This window comes from Pithys albifrons, chromosome 2, assembly GCF_047495875.1.
Source record: "Pithys albifrons albifrons isolate INPA30051 chromosome 2, PitAlb_v1, whole genome shotgun sequence".
Classification (NCBI taxonomy): domain Eukaryota; kingdom Metazoa; phylum Chordata; class Aves; order Passeriformes; family Thamnophilidae; genus Pithys; species Pithys albifrons.
Window position 1 is genome coordinate 1,480,431 of NC_092459.1, and position 20,028 is coordinate 1,500,458.

The 20,028-nt window shown below is 44.0% G+C and overlaps 1 protein-coding gene across 6 annotated transcripts in view; it reads right to left on the reverse strand.

The window, feature by feature from the left end:
* Positions 1 to 7,864: 7,864 nt before the first annotated feature.
* The window catches only part of TFAP2B (transcription factor AP-2 beta), a 33,059-nt gene continuing 20,895 nt past the window's right edge, over positions 7,865 to 20,028 (reverse strand). For 4 of the 6 annotated variants that reach the window (XM_071548190.1, XM_071548186.1, XM_071548191.1 and 1 more), the window contains 3 exons: positions 19,484 to 19,602; positions 16,608 to 16,749; positions 13,004 to 14,633 (listed from right to left, as the gene is read on the reverse strand). In XM_071548190.1, coding sequence (XP_071404291.1) covers positions 14,333 to 14,633; positions 16,608 to 16,749; positions 19,484 to 19,602 — 562 coding nt within the window. In that variant the 3' untranslated portion in view covers positions 13,004 to 14,332. The other 2 variants (XM_071548188.1, XM_071548187.1) reach the window with 2 other exon arrangements.

The following is a 20,028-nucleotide window of genomic DNA, read 5'->3' on the forward strand; positions in this document are numbered from 1 at the left end:
CATGGCCACCTTGAGCAGTTGGTGATGTGATGTGCCAGTAAAATACTTCTCCTAAAGTCATCAGAAAGGTTGTTTCAGTGACCATAGGCCTGGAAGTGTTCAAGGACAGGGTGGATGGGGTTTGGAGCAACCTGGTCTAGTGGAAGATATCCCTGACCATGGCAGAGGGCTGGAACTAGATGGTCTCTAAGGTCCCATTCCAAACCATTCTATGATTCCATGCTTCTATGACCTTTCCCTAAGCCCAATGGGACTTGATGAAGATAAGACCCAGAAGCCTATAAAAATGTTAAGGAGAAATCTGGGCTGCTGTGGCACTGCTTTCACTGGATACATTGAATTCTAGGAACACTAGTCACAGTCAAGAATATTGATAAAAGATCAGAAATAAAAGAGGATAGAAAAAAGACACTTTAGAGGCACAAACAGAGCAAGTGTCACCTACACCAACCCATGTGCACCCACATGCACAGACTTTGTGTTATTTTTTCCAGTATTTAAAACCCACAGTCAGTCTGAACCAGACTTAAGAGGAAGCTCCCATAATCTGAAGTAATTTCTAAAGGAGGTTTTGATTAAGAAAGATAAGGCAAATCTCTAACTAAAAAGCCAAATTTCCAATTGCATATTCCTGACAGAGACTTGGAGTTGGGTTTTTGTTAATTAAGACATAATAATAACTGAATTCACTCTGAGAAGTAATGGCAGGAGAAATAAGAATAAAAAAAATTAGAAAAATAACAGCAACAAAACCATCCAAACCTAAAAAACCCTGCAGGATGGGACAGAGTCTATGGATAAGTGCCTGCCACCACAATAGGATACACATGGCCTGTTCAAAGATGCCTTTGCAGGGAGCCAGGCCACAAATAAAACAAGACATGTGGTACAGAGTTGAATTGGCCACTTTTTTATTAAATAAACAATTGATTCACATCAAGTAACTCTAAATCATTTAGAAGGTCTTTGTTGATCATGACCAGAACTAATATGTGCAGATAACCTGCACTTGGTCTTGTAGTTATCATTCCAAGCACATCTACCACTCATCAGAAATCCCACTTCTGTGTATCCCAGGGTGAGCAGGAGGGAAGATGAGGGAGAGGATAGGGAGGGACACAAACAGGGGGAAAAATTTCTTTTCATCATCCAGACATCTTTGGCACTGTTGAAGTCTAAGCAGATGCAAATAACAGAGGGGAGACACACCAATCTCAGTGTGGCATCCCCATTCCATGCCCACCACTGTTTGCTGTGCCCAGCATTGCATGCAGGAAGGACTAAAACAACATGACTGCTTCCACCATAACCCTTGGCAAAGTCAACAGAAGGAGATTAGAAAAGTACAGGGGGCCCAATCCACTTTGATATTTATTTGGAAAGAGTAAAAACCAGATCTTTGCCACAACCTGATGATGTTTGAGGTGTTATTTCCAATAGCAATTATAATGCAACATAAAGAAATTAAGAAGTATTTCACCACAGCATTGTCATAATCAACAAAGGTCAAAAGGGCAACACAAACAGAATATTTGGACCAAGTGCCTTGCAAAACTCTCATATTTGAAAGGGTAAGATTCAGGCTAGGCTGCTGTGAGTACTTCAGGTTCACTCCTGTGATTATTGTGGCTTCACATAAGTCATTTTGCTCCAACGTCCTTAGTTTACTTTTATACATCAAAGATCTTTTGGTCAACATTTTTCAAAGGTGCTGTTGGCTGCTTGCTCCTCCTTTTTCTGGACCCCATATTTTAACCACCACTTCTTTAAAAGACATGCTAACAGTCACCACTCCATAGGACAATCTTATGCATCCTGAAAAAATGGAAACATTTTGGAAAATGCAATTTGACCCTGATGTGACTGAGATAACACTTGTATGCTTCTGCTATACTTGAGGCAAGGAGAAGGGCCCAAAGGCAAAGATCCAGGTTCAGAAGAGTGAAAACTGTGATGGTGACAATAAGGATTATTATTGTATCATTTGCTACTAACATGAAAAAGATTTTGGAATAGTGTCACTGTCTAGAAGGTGTATTCTGCTTTTCAGCTGATGATCAGTCACTGCCCATTTTGATTTTTCATCAAAATATGAAAAATGCTTTTAGAGAGTAGTTTCTAGAGGCTTGATCCTGATGGACCAGTCCCAGCCCTGAGGGGTCCTTTGGGATGTCAGCATCCACAGTTTCTGTGGCACCACTGGCATCCCAGTGCTAAGTTAACCTTCTCTTGAGAGTGTTTTTGTGCATCCACACCCAAAGTGATCCAGATCTGATGTTTGCAGTGGGCTTGTTTCCTACGGAGTAAAGGAAGGGAGAAAACCCGTGCAGCACAATCTCTGCCATGATTAAAACCAAAATGATAATAAGCATAGAGCAGAGAGAGTAACTTTGCAATAAAGAAAGATCCCAATTCACATTTTGGATTCACACCTCTCAAACAGCTTGTGGGAAAATAGTAATAGCAACAACAATAAACACAGGAGCAGCAAAAATGTGGGATCGCAGAGCCTGTGCCCACAGTGAGAATAAAAACCGCAAAGCCTGGGCCACCTCGCCTTTAATTTCCTAACTGCTGTTTTGTAAGGCTGTGTCATGCTTCTCAGTTCAAACACGCTTTGGCTTTTTATTATTCATGGGCCTTTTTCTCAGTCAGTGGTGTTGAATAATAAAACAGCCCAGGATCAAATGGGCCAATTCTCCACGCCTGACACCAACTGCTACTGTTCGCTGGGCTCTGCCAAGCGTTGCCTCTGATAATGAGTGGGATTTGGTTAAACAGTAAATTAATGAATAATGAAATATCCAGGTTGATCAGTTAGAGAGCACGCTTGCTTTGCCCCCGGCCAAGTGCTCGGGGCAGAAATTACTCTCAAACGGCACTTGCCTGTGTGCTGGGCTGGATAACTATTTTACAGGCTATTGCTTGACAGGATGTTGGGAAGGGGGCGAGGGGAGAGGGGGAGGTCGGGGAAGCAGAGCGGGCAGGGCAATCTCCTTATCACCCCACACGGAGGGGAGAAGGGGCCGCTTTGGGGCCGTGCAGACCCCCTTGAAGTGGGAGAGGGTTGAGTGGCTGAAGAAGTTCGTGATGAGGCTGGGAAAAGGATGAGCTCCCTCTTAGCTCTTCCTTTCTTTTCTCCCAACTTATTGTTATATTGGTGGCATTATTTTTTTTTCCTAGTCAGGATTACCTTAACTCTGGCTGTCACTGGGGTTAACCCAACTTTCCCCCCGCCCCATCACCGTCAATTCTCGCTTTGCTTCAGCCCTGTCCGAGCGTGTTTCGGAGAGGGGCCATCCCTCCCGACAGGGCTTGGAGCCCAGAAGAGCCTCCCGGAGCCGTGTGTCAGGTGTTTTTAGCAAATAAAAGAGCCTGTCAAAGGCTGCCTGCACGGGATGGGGCATAGAAAGAGAGAGGTGGAAAAAGCAGTGCGGAAAAGACAAAACCGTCCCGTACCCTTAATTGTCAGCGTCGGGAGAAATAAGTAGCTGTAAAATATTTCCCGCAGATCAGTAACACAAGTACATGTATGTACACAAACATACAGGCAAGATTTTCGCGGCTGGAGGAAGGGAGAAATCCCTACACAACTTTCACACCCGGCCTCAGGAATTGCACCCCAGTCCAGGATTTTAATTTGAGATGGTGGTATTGCTCCGCATCGGTGAGAAAGTCGCTACAATTATCACCTTTTATCCAGAAGGGAAACTCACCTTAACCAGCTCATCCCGGTTTTTGATTATTTTTAATGGTTATTCTTTACAAGCTTTCCAAACAAGTCCCAGCTTCCCAAGCCGAAGCAAGGAGGGGGGTGAGAAAAAACAATCTAACATATTAAAAATAAAAGAAGGGAGTATAAAACTCATCTGTTTCCAAAATGCGAGTTTACAGGTCGGGACCCAGTTACTTTCGTTCGCTCCATGTCACTCCTAAGTTAAAGTTTAAAGAAACCCGTGAAGCGTAAGGAAAAGGAGGTCCCTGCTACACCTCAGACATCGTCCCGGTCCTCTCTCGGTGCAAGGAAAAGCCTGCAGGCTTCAGGAGCCCTGACAAGAACCCGAAAAGCAGGACTGGAGGGGTTTAGCGGGAGTCTCCACTTTCTCAGTCTTCCGTATTCCTCTGGCTGCACAGTGTGTGTGAGTGCAGGGATGGACAGGCGGCTCTGGGGCAGGTTAAAGCCGGTGTTTGCTTCGTTCCTCAAGCAAAACCATCTCCCACATTCACCATTTAATCTTAATGACAAAATCCAGAACTTTCCGTTATCGAGTACTTCACCTCATTCCTTCCTGAGAGCGTTACACCAATTTAAAATGTATTTTTAAATCCACACTATTTCCATGAAAACCATTCACCATAACAAAATGTTTTCTAGCCCCATTTGCAATTCTCCAACCACCACTCCCCACCCTTCTCCCATCATTACCAGGTTTTGTCCTGTGATTTTCTGTACTGATCTGGAAACAGGTTCCTTTTTCCCAGCCTGTGCAGTATCCACTCTGCACTGCGATAAAGCAGAGTTTAGGGGTGACCAGGGCTTGTCTCTTCCCCATAGTTGCTCTCAGATTTTTGGGAGAACTATAGCTTTCTGTTAAGTCACTGGGGGTTTTGCAGGAGCAAAAAAAAAAAATACCAAGCAATGCCTTGTGCACCGAGATGAACTAGTGTTAACGCTGATTTCAGAAGGCAAAGGATCTTCCCTGGTCCTTTGATGGATTTTTACAAGGAAAAGAAATGCCCCCACACACTCCATTCAGCCTTGTATTTTAAACGAGTAAAACTATAAATATAATTGCATGTGTAGATAATGCTCTTCGTAAAGTTCAACGCACAGTAATTTACCACCTGGAAAGAACTAAAGGTTTCTGTTTTAAAGGAAATGCTCCTCTGGACCTGAGGAAAGCATCCCCCTCACATGCTGTCAGGAGACGCAGGCGGTTTCTCTATGTATTTAAAAGGACTAATAATCACCGGCACAGCACCTGCCCACACTGGGGAGCAGTGGAGGTCCCACTGCACTCGGGATAGTGTTTGCCTTTGCTTTAAAAACATCTTGCAAATGTTTTATTTCTTTTTTTTTTCTTTAAGGATCTTTTTCCATTTGGTCTTTCCGGGACCGGAAAGGAAAAAAGGATTATTGTCTCTTAAAATTCGGGTGAGAAATACACGCGCAAACGCTCACACTTTTTTCATTTTAGTGTTGTTTGGAAAAAGCTCCAAAGTAATAGCGGTCATTTCTAAATTGCGTGAGATTCAGAGCTTTTTTCCGTCTTCTTGTTAAGGACAGAGTGCGGAGACACTCTTAACTCGTAAACCCCCACAGATTTACTTCTCCCTGCCCCAGGAAGCGTTCACAGGCAGAGGGGGGATCCTGCTGGAAGGGAAATCAGGGCAGCCTTTCCCGCGCTGGGACATCGAGATGTGCGGGAAGCAGCGGAGCCCTGCCCTGAGGGGAGAGCGCCGGGAAGGACCGGCCCCTTGCACCGGCTGGACTCTGTCGAAAGGGTTAAATTCCGAAGGCAGAAAGAAAAAAAAAAAAAGCATTTTAATTTTTCCCTTAACTCCTAAAAGCCAGTAGTGGTGTGCGAATGGAACCGACTCAGGAGCTGCACACACCTGTGACACGACGTGTAGCACAATGTCCTGGTACAGCTGTGCACAGACACAGACACGCGTTCAACTGCAGGGGAAAATTAAGTGTGGATGCCTGTTTAAAAGAGAGACGGGGGGAAAAAGGGAATTCGGGGAATATATTGGTTCTGGGGATTATTTAAGACATTAGACTAGTTCCATCATAGGGACACCAGATGTTATTTATGAGGGCCATACCATGCAGGTGGGGAGGAAAAAGGGGGAAAAATAACCCAAAGAAACAAATAAAAGAAAGGAGTTCACCCCAAAGGAATGAAGGACAAAACTGATGTTTATGGCTATATAAATCACGGTGAAATTTTGTAATGGAAACTAGAACTACCTGGAGTTTAAAGGAAGAGAATGGGGTGAGGCAGGAGAGGAGGAATGAGGAAAGGTCCCTGCTGGTCATGGGTGGGAAAGCAGATGAGAACCCAGCGCAGTGCTGAGCTGGGGTTCTGCTGGATTCGCTGGGTTACTTCTGCTACTCGTTTGGTTTTAACCTTAGCTAGGGAAAACACAAGAAGAGGAGACAGACCAAGAGGGAGGGAGAGAGAAAAAAAAAGAAAGAAAAAAAAAAAAAGGGGAAAAAAAAGAAAGGGGAAAAAAAGAAAGGAAAAAAAAGAAAAAGAGAAAGAAAAGAAAGAAAGAAAGAAGAAAGAAAGAAAGAAAGAAAGAAAGAAAGAAAGAAAGAAAGAAAGAAAGAAAGAAAGAAAGAAAGAAAGAAAGAAAGAAAGAAAGAAAGAAAGAAAGAAAGAAAGAAAGAAAGAGAGAGAAAGAGAGAGAAAGAGAGAAAGAGAGAAAGAGAGAAAGAAAGAAAGAAAGAAAGAAAGAAAGAAAGAAAGAAAGAAAGAAAGAAAGAAAGAAAGAAAGAAAGAAAGAAAGAAAGAAGAAAGAAAGAAAGAAAGAAAGAAAGAAAGAAAGAAAGAAAGAAAGAAAGAAAGAAAGAAAGAAAGAAAGAAAGAAAGAAAGAAAGAAAGAAAGAAAGAAAGAAAGAAAGAAAGAAAGAAAGAAAGAAAGAAAGAAAGAAAGAAATTACATCAATCTGATCTTGTCTTGTTCAAGATCGCTCGGAAAATGTAGTGGAGAAGAAGAGATCAGCAGGAATATTTTTACTTTCCTGCCACCACGTTTCCAGGGCCCGGTGTCCGACCCCACCCCGAGCACCGCTGCGGGCAAGGCGGGAGGGGCGGGAGGAGCCCCCAGCCCGGGGCAGGCAGGTCACACTGCTGCCTCCCGGAGCAGCGAACTACACTTTATTGTAAACATATACATAGATGTGCTTTGAATTTACAACCTTGACACTGTCGCCGGGAGCCTGGGAAACTCGGGGTGAGCCCTTCCTCGTCTCGTCGGGTCCCGCTTTAAAGGGAGCCCTCGGTTTTCACAAGCGGGTGCGTTTGCTGAGTTACGAAAGTTCTTTCCTTGTTGCATTTGTTTTGGAGGGGGTGGGGGGTGGGAGAGTTGTGTTTTGGGGGTTTTTTTAATCCCCTTTTTTACATAACTGTTGCACAGTTCTAGGACAACAGAGAAACTTCCTGATCCCTCCCTCTCCCCCCAAACAACCTCCCCCCAGACTCCACTGGGAACGGCGAGGGCTGTTTTGAAAGGTTTCATGCAAAACATGTGCTCTACTAAAAATAATACCATTGGTGCTATTAAAACTAAACAAACTAAACAAACTAAAAAAGCATAGCATGCAACCTGGCTTTGGGGAATCGGCTCCAGTGCCGCTGGTATTTCCAGCCCACCTTGCCCCGCACCTGCCCGCAGCTTAGGTCAGGGGGGCTAGGCAGGAGAAGTTTGGGGTTCCCCACTTCCCTCTCCACCCCCCCCGCCCGCAAAGCCCCGGTAAAAAGGAGGAAAGAGAAAGCGTGGGGAGATTGGAATTCCCTTTGCTCTTCTTCTCGCAGCTCCGCTGCTCCCCCACCTCGTTTTCCCGCTGCTCGGACCCCGGGCGCTGCTGCCCCCGTCCCCCCATCCACCCACCCACCCACCCGCCTCCTCCATCCCGGGCCCCACAAACTTGCTACGGGCGTTTTTGCCATCACACCACGGAGAGAAAGTAGGTCACGGCTGAGTCCAAGCCTGGCTGAAGCCGAGGCAGCCGAGCCTCGAAAGCTTTCCCATAGAACACACTTTGGGGCCGTCGTTTGCAATGTTGTTTGGTTTTGGATTTTTTATTATTATGAAGATGATGATTTATTTTGGACACCTTGGGCGATCAGCAGAGCCGGCTCCTGTAGTCCAAGCTGGAAGGAGAGGGAGAAGGGAGGTAGTTTGGGAGATGGAGGTGGGGATGGATTTATTTTCTGCTATTCCCCCATCCCCTCCGAGAGAAATATTAAGCTGCAAAAACTGATTCACCGCCTGTTAGGGCTCCTGCATCTCTCTGTCTGCCCCCTCCAACCACCGCTGTCTGTAAAAACCAACAGATAAACCCCAACGCAGACGAGATTTCGGAGCAGGTATTTAACTGAAATAGTTTGCCGCAGTAAAAACGAGGCTTTAAACCGGTTTTCCACCCTCAGGGCTCCCTATTTGAGCACACGTGTGTGTTTGTTTTCAGGGTGACTGTGCGGAGGGTTAAACTGACAATCCTTTCCAGGAAATTTTTTTTTAAAAGTATCTTCTATAATATCAGTAAAAACAATTAATTTAAAAAATCCTGAGGCCCTATTCTGCTCCCCCTCCTCCTTCCCCCAACCGCAGGGTAAACCCGAGTCACTCCGGAGTGGCTCCGGGTTCTCCCTGGGGATCCGGATCTCCCCTCAGCTCTGCGGCGATTACAAACCTAAATAAAGACGATTTGGGAACAGAGAGGAAGGGAGGGGGGAAGGTGGAGAAAGAAGTTTTCCTTGGAATATTTCCTTTTGCTAATAGCTGGTGCTGCAGGTGTAGACCCAAAGGTAGAAAATAATCCCTCACTGTGAATATGAACATCTCCCGACCTCTGTATAAGAGTAATATAAATATACATATATACACACACATCCAGGTATACATAAGTGAGATGTACAGTAACACTAACACAGTAGCGGGGGGGGAAAGTTTGCTGATATTACAGGCTAACAAAACATTTTCTTTTGATGGCTCACATTTTAGAAAGAAAAAGCTTTACTCCTAATTCAGCTGGTTAAAGCAAAATGAAACAAAAGCTCACAATAACATGACATGAGGTTTATTATAGGTCTGCTTAGAATGAGGAGGTAAGAGTGGGAAAAATATGGACACTTTTGAGTCAGACAGAAATAAAATACCAACATTTCTGAGAAGTAATATTTATTGTCTGGTTTGTTTTCCTTTTTTTGTCCTTTTTTTTTTTTTTCATGTAGAGACATGTCCTGAATTTCCCCAAAGCCTAGATTGGGAAAATAAAGACTTCTTGGCATTATAAGTAAATCCGTCTGCAGAACTGAAGCAGCACCAACATTCAAAAAAACTGAAGAGAAAAATACAACAAAACACAACAATCTCTTTTTTTTTATTCTTATTCTTATTATTTATGTAAATCAGGTCATCACTGGACAAGAAACCAATTTCTACCCATTACCATAACAGCTTGTCTATAAAGAACAGAAAAGATTCAGATAGGATACTATCTAGTCAAGCGGGATTTTTTTTTTCTTGGTTTTATTTTTTCTTTCTTTTTTGTTTGTTTTTGTTTTTTTTTATATACGCTTTGCTTTTAAATTCCCCCACCCATTCACAGAGGTATAGTCACAGATAAATAACCCAAAAACTACTTGCTCGCCATATTTACACATTCCCATTAAATTAAGCATAAATAAATATATACAAACTCAATACTGAATGCCTCTCCGCATTTCTTCTCATGAAGAGTCAATAAACTGATATTTCTCACTGTATGGTCAGATTTTTCAAGAAAAGGAGGTGAAAGGGATCGTTTGGGGTATAAAAGGAGAATTTTTATTATTTTTTTTTCTTTCATCTTTCCAGTTTCTCATTTGCTTTTTCGGAGCTCTGCATTTGTTTGGGGCTATTTAATTTTTCCCTTATTTCTCGCTGGCACAGTGTTTCGTCTCTCTCGAACGTTCAGGCGTTTGCCAGTGTTTGGGGATGTTTTATTTTTTTTTCCCTTTGTATAAGAAAATATACTATTTGTAAAAAGCCTACGGTCTCTCACACAGGGAAGCCAGAGGGGAGGGGGAGGTTGGCCGGATCGATCTGGCAACGCTTACGGCAGCTGAAGCAAGCACCAAATTCTCCGAGAAATGCATTAAAACAGAGCCGGACAGGTCTGTGTGATAAACTGGTCAGAAAGAGATGAGCAGGGGAAAGGAATAAGCCCTTTGGGCACAACTAAAGGTCTTAAAATCATCCTTCGCCTCCTCTCTCCTGGCCCCAAATGTAAATCTGGGGATTTGGAGAGAGGTAGTTCTGGGATGCAAAGGGACTTTAAACAGCTTCTCACAGAGAATTTCTATTAGGTGGGACAAGACACGACCCGATTTTAAAGAAATCATCAGGTTGTAAAAGGATTCCCATAAAATTGGCTTCTTGTTTCCTTCACATCTTGTGTGAATAATCAGGGGGGAAAAAAGTCAGGGAGCAGACGAAAACAAAGATATTTCCAACAGCAAATACAGAATTGTTATTAAAAAAAAAAAAAGAGAGAGGGAAACTGAGAATAAAATAAAATTTACAGCAACCCACCTGTTTGGTTTGAAAACAAACTTTTCACAGTCTCTTCTCAAACTTTTCCCTTGAGTTACAAAGCAAAGCTGCCGTGTTAATCCTCCTGTTTATTGATTTATGATCCCGAGGAAACCAAATCTTTTAATAACTCAATTATCAGATAAACGTCTGAGGTGCCCCGCCAACACAAGTAGTCGGGCTGGGAAAGTGAAGGGGAGCAGGAAAATGCCTTCCAGAGGGAGGGTGAGTTTAGTTGGGGGGAAACCTCTGTCCTCAGCACTGATAGGAGCCACCAAGCAATGGATATTTCCCCCTGGGAGCAGCACTAAGATGGGGGGAAAACAGAGATATGTACTTCTATGTCATGTTTTCTCCCTGTTTGCATTTCAATCACAAACCTCATGGATTTTGTCTCCATACTTTGGGGAGAAAATGGGGGACCTCCCACTGGGATCAGTGGGAATTTGGCTTTATTTTGCCTGAGCGATGCACAGCCTGACATTTGCAGTCTGTCTCTTCCAGGAAGAAGGCACAAGAGGCAGATTGAAACTCTTCCTTCAATCTGCTCAGGGTCTAGGTCCTGATGCAGGTGACCAAACCTGTGCCTAGGGGAGATTTCAGCAGCAGCAGGATCAGGGCCCCACACACGTGTGAGCTGGTCTTTCCCCAAGAAGTTCCAAGGGTTCCCTCTCCTCACTAACCCGCAGTGGTGGTGGGATACTGTCTTCTGCTGTTAAAAGGAGCATTCCCAACATTTCTCCAAAGACAAGGAAAGACCATCACAACATTCCCTCAAAGCCTTCAGCTGTAAGGTCTGGGTTGGCAGGGAACAGGTCCTCAAGCCCTCTGTGTGCACCTGGGGAGGTGGAAGACTGAGAGCCAGCTTGGGGGCTCCCCACACCCAAAAGTCCCACTGGGTGATGCTGGAGGGCTGGACCCAAGGGCTCCTCACAAATCCTGTTTGCAGAGGGCAGACAAAGCAACGTTCAACACTTTGTGCCTCACTTCAATAAATAGAATATTCTCAGCAGGCAGAGAAGGGAGATGAGATGTGGTTTTGGGTGGTACCATTCATTCCTCCCTAGATACATACACACATATACTTTTCTTTTTCCACATATCACTTCTGGGGTATGCCTTGCACTGGAGCCTGGATTGTCCTTCCCCACAGGTCTGATGAACTTGGAGGTGGCTGGCAAGGGGGGAGGACTGGGAGCTGCCTGGGAGTCCCTTTTCACTCTGGGGACTCCCAGCCTTCTAGTGTGGGATCCATGAGATTGACCACCTCACCTCCTCCAGTGGCATCCACAGGGCTGTGCCAATCCCTGCCACAACCAATCCCACTGGTAGGGACATGCCAGGGCCTAAGACTACTTCCACCTCATTCCAACAGCCCATGGAGAAGGCTGCCTGTCTCAGTTCCCACATTTTCTCACAGGAGATCCCCCACAGCACTCTGCCCTAGGAGAACCAAAGGAACACGAAGGAGGAGCAGCTCCACAGGGATCAGTGCTCCTTGGGCTGCATGATTCCTGGGTTTCTATTGCCACACACATACCCAAATCACAAGTAGAGAACAAGAGCTGAGACCTTGCTGCACAAAGATTTGAGAGGCAGAGCAAGCCTTCATCTTAGCCATGTCTCAGAATGCTAAGGACACTAAGGGTGACAAGAGCATTGTTTGTTTTATGTATAAGAAAACATTTTGAGTGATATTGAGATTATTGCTGAATTATTTCTTCCCCACTATCCACTTTGGATGGTATCTAGAAATTAAAGCAAGGCTAAGGCTTCTCTTTTGTTTTGCTCTCTCTCATTTTGAGTTTAGGTGTACCTGCTTGGGATGGTGGGATTGAATCCTGCAGCTTTAACAGGGAACCTGAGGGAAGGCCTAACCCCACTGGAGTTTTGCCAGTGACTCCAGGAGGTTTACCCACACCCAGTAACTGTTCTGACATAAGCAAAAAGATGTATTAGTGCACTAACCCTACTCCACTGAGAAACACATGCAATTAGCCAACATAGCAGAATCCAAACAGAAGTTCATATCCTTACACTTCAACATTACTTTTACCAGAGAAGACAAAGAAATGTATGTTAAAAAAAGAGAGAGGAAAGAAATAGGACTCCCCCTCCACCCCCACCACCCCAAATTATATGCATAAGACATCCTGTCAGACACCAAACCACCAAGAAAGACATTGGAGTTAAGAAATTATTCCCCCCTTACCACACCGACTTGTTCTAAAGCAAGAGTCACAAGACTTTTTTTTTAAAAGAGCTTTCTAAGAGAAACACATTTCCTCAGACTGAGCTCAGAAATCAGGATATTCCCTGGCAAACCCTCCCCACTCCCATCACGAGGAGCCAGCTCACATGGCAACCCTTTCCTCCCTGGGTACAAAATCCCAGTGCCAAGCAAGTGCGGTAACATTCAACACAGCTGTTATTTTCTTTGCAACAGTACACCTTGATTTCAACTTATATTTTTATCTCATTCAAATTATTCCCTTTGAGCTTCTTTAAAGAAGTGCACCTACAGAATTCAGTAACAACTGGCTTTGATTTGAAAAAGAAAAAAAAATAAAAAGAAAAAATAAAAGAGTATCAGAATATCAGAATTGTGGATTTTTTTTCTCTGTACCTGATATATTGTGTAGGGATCTCTAGTCCTCTTTGAAGAAGCTCATAAGCCAAGCGGGCAAAGCTTTAGGAAACAGAAGAAAATAAAATAGTGCATACTCCTGAGAAAGAATTATATACTCATATCACTCATTTTTTGTTGTTGTTAACAGTTTTTTACAAATGGTGGAAGATATCTCTCACACACACTAGGCAAGGAAGTTAAGGGCTGGAACACTGGCATAGTTAGGAATATAAAACTCCCTTGAGAAAAAGAGGAGATCTCAGAAAATTAAGAAACCAGATAGTGGTGACATTTTACCAGACCTTACTTCCAAGTTTTACAACTCATTATAGACAAGGCATTTTACCATCAAAGACAAGTACTAAATTACAAAGGTATGTTTGCATGCATTAATATGTGTGGCTGTACACACATATTTTATATACATGTGTATATAGCCATATATACACATATATGTGCACAAACATACACAGGGTACACACACACCCCTAAGGAGTTATGTGTGCACATCCACATATGCACACACATAGGCACACACTCACCCAGACACACCTGTAAACGCTGGCAATCTAAACAGAAAGTCTGCCTAGACCAGGAAAAACAAAGTAGTTCTTAAAAAATAGAGTTGACTAATTCAGCTGAGCTACAGTGACTTGAAACGCCTCTTCTGGTGGCACCTTAAGTTAAGATGCTGCCATGAATGCACCTGGTGTTGATGGCTTGGTGAGGGGTCTGTGTGCTCACCTCCCCTCCTTTCCTAGTCTAGACAGAACCAGGGTGGTGAGATGAGATGGGAAGAGTTGGGGGAATGAGGTCATGTGGCTGCTCAGAAAGGAACACTCTGGAAGATCATTTTAGTTGAGGTGGAGACAGGACATTGTTGAAAACAAAAAAAGAATAAAATAAAAAATAAAAGCAAGACAGACTGTGCAGCTCAAGAAATCAAAGCACTGACACCAAAAAGGTTTCTGCGATTTCTTCCAATAAGTTATTCATTTCTTTCTTTTATTATTATTATTAATTATTATTATATTCCCCTCCCCCCAAATCATTATTTGAAAAATGTGAAAGAACAGAAGTGGGGAAAAAAATCCTGGTGGTTGTCTTCACATGTTCCTGGCAAGAGACTCTGAACCACTGATCTTGCGCCATTGTGCTCCTCTGATCTTAAATTATTGTCTTTCTTTTATTATTTTTATTTTTTTATTATTATTATTTTGTCCTACCTAATAGAATTCTTCCAAAGCCCAATCTGGTATTTTTAAAGCTAAAATTAAGATGGTTTTGTTTTAAAAGATTATCTCTCTCCTTTCTCCTTTTATTTATTTAACTTTTTTCTTTTTCTTTCTTTCTCTCTAATTTTTTCCTCTCTCTCTCTCTCTCTTTCTTTCTCTCTCATTTTCTGTGTTTCTCTTCCTTGTCTCCAGTTTTACTACCTGGTCCTTCGCCAGATGTGTGCCTGTTAGCAGTGTTGTTGTTCAAGAACATCTTGTCCATGCCTTTGAGAGCTTCAGTCAGGTAGTTTTGGAGGGCTGTGAGGGCAGCACAGATAGCAGGGGCCCCAAAGCCGTGAGTGATGAGGCTGAAGTGAGTCAAGCAGCTCTGAATGCCCGGTTCCAAAATAGGGGTGGGCCGGCTGTTCCCAATGGGCGTCCTGTCCTGGGCCAGGAGATCTGTAAATTCTTTACAAAGTTGCCTGTACCAAAGACAGAAAGGAAAAGAAAGGAAGACGGAGAGAGAGATGTGGTCATTAGGCTCATGTGACAGTTCTTCATGACAACCAAGGCTGAAGGAAGGGGCAGGCTCAGGTTAAAGCTGACCACAAGACACAAGACTGGACTTTTCTGCCGCCTTCCTTTCCCAAAGCTGCTGCCGTGGTGATCCAGCACCTCCCTGCTCAGAATGACGTTCTTCAGGTGAGAGGTTTTTGCATTTATAGGATAACATCAGGTCTGGAGATAAAAATCTCTCCAGCAGCCACAAGGATGTTTCCAAAAAACTGTGAAAAGCCAGCTCTGCTTGGTGGCTCTAGAAACAACCAGAATAAAAGGGAAATGTGCCATGGGTCTGCCAACCACCCATCCTGCTGGAGGCCTGAGCCTGGCTTAAAGCACCTCCTACCTGTGCTGCTCCCAAAGGAGAGCACAACCATGCACTGAGAACTGCTGGGTGGCAAAGGGACCTGGTTCAGGGAAGGGCCAAAACTGAGCCTCCTGTGAGATTGCTCAGGCTGTGCCACCTTCCTGAGGAAAATCAGGACTTTGGGACTCCATACTGGCTTATTCATGGCATGAGGAGAAAAGTGAGCACTTCCTATTTCATTTTGGGGAGGTAACACCCCAATTAACACATCAGAGTTGACATTTGGCTCATGTTTGTTTAACTGAACTTTGAAAAAATCAGATTTGATTTTTTCTAATGAATACACACACACACACACTTTCTTTTGCATTACTCTGGTCCAAAAGACCTTAAAGTCAACAGGTGCTTGGGCTATGTAGAAACCCTGGGGGCTAGTAGGGTTCCCAAAGGAACAGTTTGGGTTTTTTTCTTTTTTAAGACAGATGCCTACCCAGGGACTGGAGGAAAAAAAAAGACACAACTTAAAAAAAAAAAAAGGAAAAAAGAAACCCTTAAAAAAGACATTCAGCTCTCATCCTCTGAAATTCTCTGAAATTCCCAGTGGGTTAAAGGTTTCAGAGGGTGGGGAAAGATAAAGGTCTACTTCTATGTGTATTATCCATTAAGAAAGTGCAAGAGAGGAAACTTTGAATTTGGAGAACAAACAGTAAGGAGTCCAATATTTTACATCTTCAAAGAGCAAAGCAGGGTCTGCGAGCAATTAAAGTTCTGGGACATTAATATCTTCTGACCCTGCGGAAAAGGGCAATCAAATTCCAATCACGTCTAAAAGACATCTGGACAAATTTGAGCAAATGATTTTTCAACCCTCCATATATTTCTTTAAATTACACTGTCATCGGAGGCAAGCCACATCCCAGAGCTTGAAATTAATGAGAGCTGTTTGGGATGGCATTTTTCTTCTTTTTTTTTCCCCTTTTTTTTCCCCCAGAAGATGAAGATATGTGGACACTCAGCACCCACTGCCCAGGACCCCAGCAAATCATGAAGCACCCAGTCATTAACCTGGGAGGCACAGCCAAGTGTAAATCACCACATACAGCACATCCACTGAGGAAGTCCCAAGGGAGAGAGATGGGTTGGAGAGGCCAATCATTACCAATACATGATGATGTGCTTTTTTTTTTTTAATTAAATCGTATAGGAAAGACATTGCAGTTTGGTAGAAGGCAGACAGGTGTGTGTGAGTAGCAGGTTAGACAGACAGACATGCTCTGGAAGCAAAATATAGATTTTTAGTCCCGTTTCCTTAAAGATTTTTTAACTAGGAGTGGCCTGGAAATTATGTACAATAGCTAGGGGACAGTCGCCTACAACCTCTATCCGGACTGTTGGCTGGAAGCCTCCTGCGGAGGGATGCAGGGGTCCGCGGGGGCGATACGAGCATCCTCCTTCCCCGTGGGGCAGTTGGAATTTAGGGACTGGAAATTCCGTCTGCTTTCCAAGCGAGCTCATAGGAAGGGTTTAAGGAAAAGGGGAAGGATTTTCTCTGGGAAGGGCAGAGGGGGTTGGTTAACTTGGCACTCACTTTGTAGCAAGCAGCATGTTTTTCCTGGAGTGGAGGTCGCTGGGGTCCGTGTGCTGTCTGTTCAGGTACTCAGAAACAGCTTTTGCCGGGAATTCCGTTTCACAGATGTACCCAAAATCCCGAGCTAAATGAACGGCCTCACCTGGAGGGAATGAGAGAGGGATTAACACCTCTGGGAACAGCCGGCCCGGGCTGGGCTGGCTCTGACCTGCCCATCGCTCCCCTGGGAGAGACCAGCTCCTTCCCGCCGAGTTCCGAAAGCTAACAGCATCCCTTCCACCTTAGGCACAGACTCCATAGCATCCCTTCCACCTTAGGGATAGGCTCCATGTTTATGTTTTTGCTTCCCAAACCCTAATTTGGGGACAGAAGCTGATGGGGGAGATTTTTGAGCTGATGAGATTTGTCTTTGCTACAAGGCACTTGTGTTGGTATGGACCCAAACATCTGGTTGTGCAGAACAGAACACACACACATACACACCACACACAGAAAAAACCTTAAAATTACCTGGGGAATAAACCCCCAACCAATCAAGGGAAAACTAGTCAAATCCTGAAAGAGGAAAGAACCGAAACATCTCTTAAGGGAAGAGAAACTATTCCTGTTTTAATACATTAGATCATTGTCCAAAACTTCAGAGGTGTGGATATGTTTTGAATATTAATATTAATTCTTTGTGGGACATTATATACACACTTTATCCACACACAGAGCACTTATATCATTATCACAGTTATCACCACATTGATAAAATTATGGAGATAACTGTATTTAGCTCGATGACAATTTAATAATCTGCATTTTTAACTGACCGTCATGTAACAGGAACTCTTTTCTCCCCAGTGGAAAGATAACAACTAATAGCAACCTTTTCTGTGAAAAAAATAATTATTATTCTCACTCTAATTCTAATTGTCACTTTTCCTGCCTGCCTGGTTTCAGGTTTCTTGCCTCCAGAGGTTTGTGTCATCCAACTCCTACTGCTGTACTTCATGCCACAAGAAGAAGACAGTAGCTGCAGAAAGGAGGAAGAGAGGAGGGATAAAAAAACCCCCTCAGACTCTAGGGGGATTCCACCAGATTATAGCTCAACCCCTCTAGAATAAAGCATTAAACCCTTTAAAGCATCGCCTGAGGGACGAGGGGGAAGATTTCCAATACGCAAAACAGGTATGTCTAATAACTCCAGGACCACATTATTTTTAACTATCTGGAGTTGCTTTCCAACGTCATCTCCTGCTTTTCCAACACTTCTCACTAATCATCAAACCGGTTAGTGACGCCGAGAGCAGCCCGCAGAGCCTGGAGGGGGGATCGCTGTGTCGGGAAAGGTCTTCCCTGGCAGTGTTGGGGCATCCGAGGCCGGGGCCGGCCGAACAGTTCCTGCTCCTGGCGATACAGGAGCAGCAACGTTAAAGCCTGACTGGTGGCAGGGGAAAAAAAATAAAATAATATAGATAAAACTCCATCAGCTGCTTCTTCCAACAGGAGGGAGCTCTCTGGAGGTATACTGTTGATTTGTAAGGAAATCAGGGGAAAGAAGGGGAATGTACACCTTGCTGCACACTTGACACATAGTTTAGCATCACTACACAACCCCACCGGCTTTTGAACCTCACACCAGCTCCGAGGATGGGCTGGTGTTGCTCCGAATAGGGCTCACCGGGTTCCACACACATAGCAGGATGAAGCTGCATTAACCCGGACGCCCAAGGCCACTTGTCACCTCCGAAATGCTTCACATCTCCTTTAGCGAGACCCTATATCCGTAACCTACGCTATGCCTTGCACGCTCGGCATCACCTACTCGAGGATACCAGGAGGAGCTCCCGCCTCTCAGCCCCCGTCTTTTTGCGTGGCTGCCTTCAGCTCTGCATGCGGTGAGGTCTTATCGCTCACACAACTCAATCAAAAGAGTTGAAAAGTTAGTATCTAGCACAAATATTTATGCACGCTTATATGCAGAAGAGATAAGTGGATTATTTATACGCCTCTCGGTGTGTATGTGCAATGCAGATACATATAATTCATAATTGCATCCATACTATTCCAGATAGGGAGTTTTTTGGAGAAGGTCCAACTTCTCTTAGCATAAACACGCGTATATCCTAAACTTATTAGTGGCTCTAAATTTTCCTTCTCGGTAAGTAACAACAAATCAAAGAAACATGGCTGGCCACCAAAACGACATCAGCAGACTTGAAATGAGTTGAAACTTCAGTTTCCCATTCCCTCTCCCCTCCTCAGGAATAGCTAATGTCTTTGTTCAGCTCCAGCCACCTAAGGGAAACCGAGCTCTGTGACTCTTAAATTGCTCTGATTTTTTTCCGGGAAAAAATAAAACAAGCAAACAAAAATATAATTTTCCGTTATATCGGGTCGGGAGGAGAGAATTAGGGGGTTTGGTAAAAGTGAAGTCGGAGAGCACAGATTGGAAATGAACAGCAATGAGGAGAGGGACTGCTCTGCAGAATTAGGCATAGATACATATGTACACACATACACACACATACACACACTCCTTCATTCTTGCCACCAAGAGGGATCAATGATCCTCCACCCTGTGACTTCATTTTGGGAATGGGATCTTTAACCGTGCCGGTGTTCCTCCTAACCCACTCCTTCATTCTTGCCACCAAGAGGGATCAATGATCCTCCACCCTGTGACTTCATTTTGGGAATGGGATCTTTAACCGTGCCGGTGTTCCTCCTAACCCGCCCTGAATTTCACCTCTGCAAGCTTTCCCCATCTGATCCCGAAGGTTGGTGGTGGTGTTTTGCTTTGGGTTTGGTTTGGGTTTTTTTTTATTCTTAAGGTATCAGAAAGTTCAGGGCAGGCAAGGGTGTGAAGAGAACTGCGACCCTCGGCTTACCTTCCACCAGGGAGGTGAGTAAAGTGACATTTGCGGCCTTACGCCTGCCGGCTGGTAAATTCAAACCGATTTTTTCTAGCCTTTCTCGCAAAGATCTCCCCCCGTTTTTCGATTTGGCTCTAGAATTGCAAAGAAATTAACATCGTGATTAACCCCGAAGTGTTCCTGGAAGAAACGTTTAGTCTGTTCAGTCAGTGGAGCCTAAGAGGGTTTTCACTCGACGTTAAGGACTTTGGGAGTGTTGATTTCTTCTCGGCTTTGCCGAGATTTGCTTAATTTGTCCCAGGGGCAGAGGTGGCCATGAACCCACTTTTCTCCCTATTTTATCCTGAGAAATCAAATAATGCCAAACAGCAAAAATTAATGGAAATGTTCTGATCTAGAGATCATTCCTACTGTGTGACACCAACTTGTATCAAGATGGAGTAAAGGGATGGGGAGGAAGGAAGAGGAGAATTCAATCTTCTGTTATTCAAGTAAAGAGGCAGAATGGGGAGAGGGGTTAAAAAAAATAAGCCTGAAAAGCTCGAAGGGAGAATGTATGC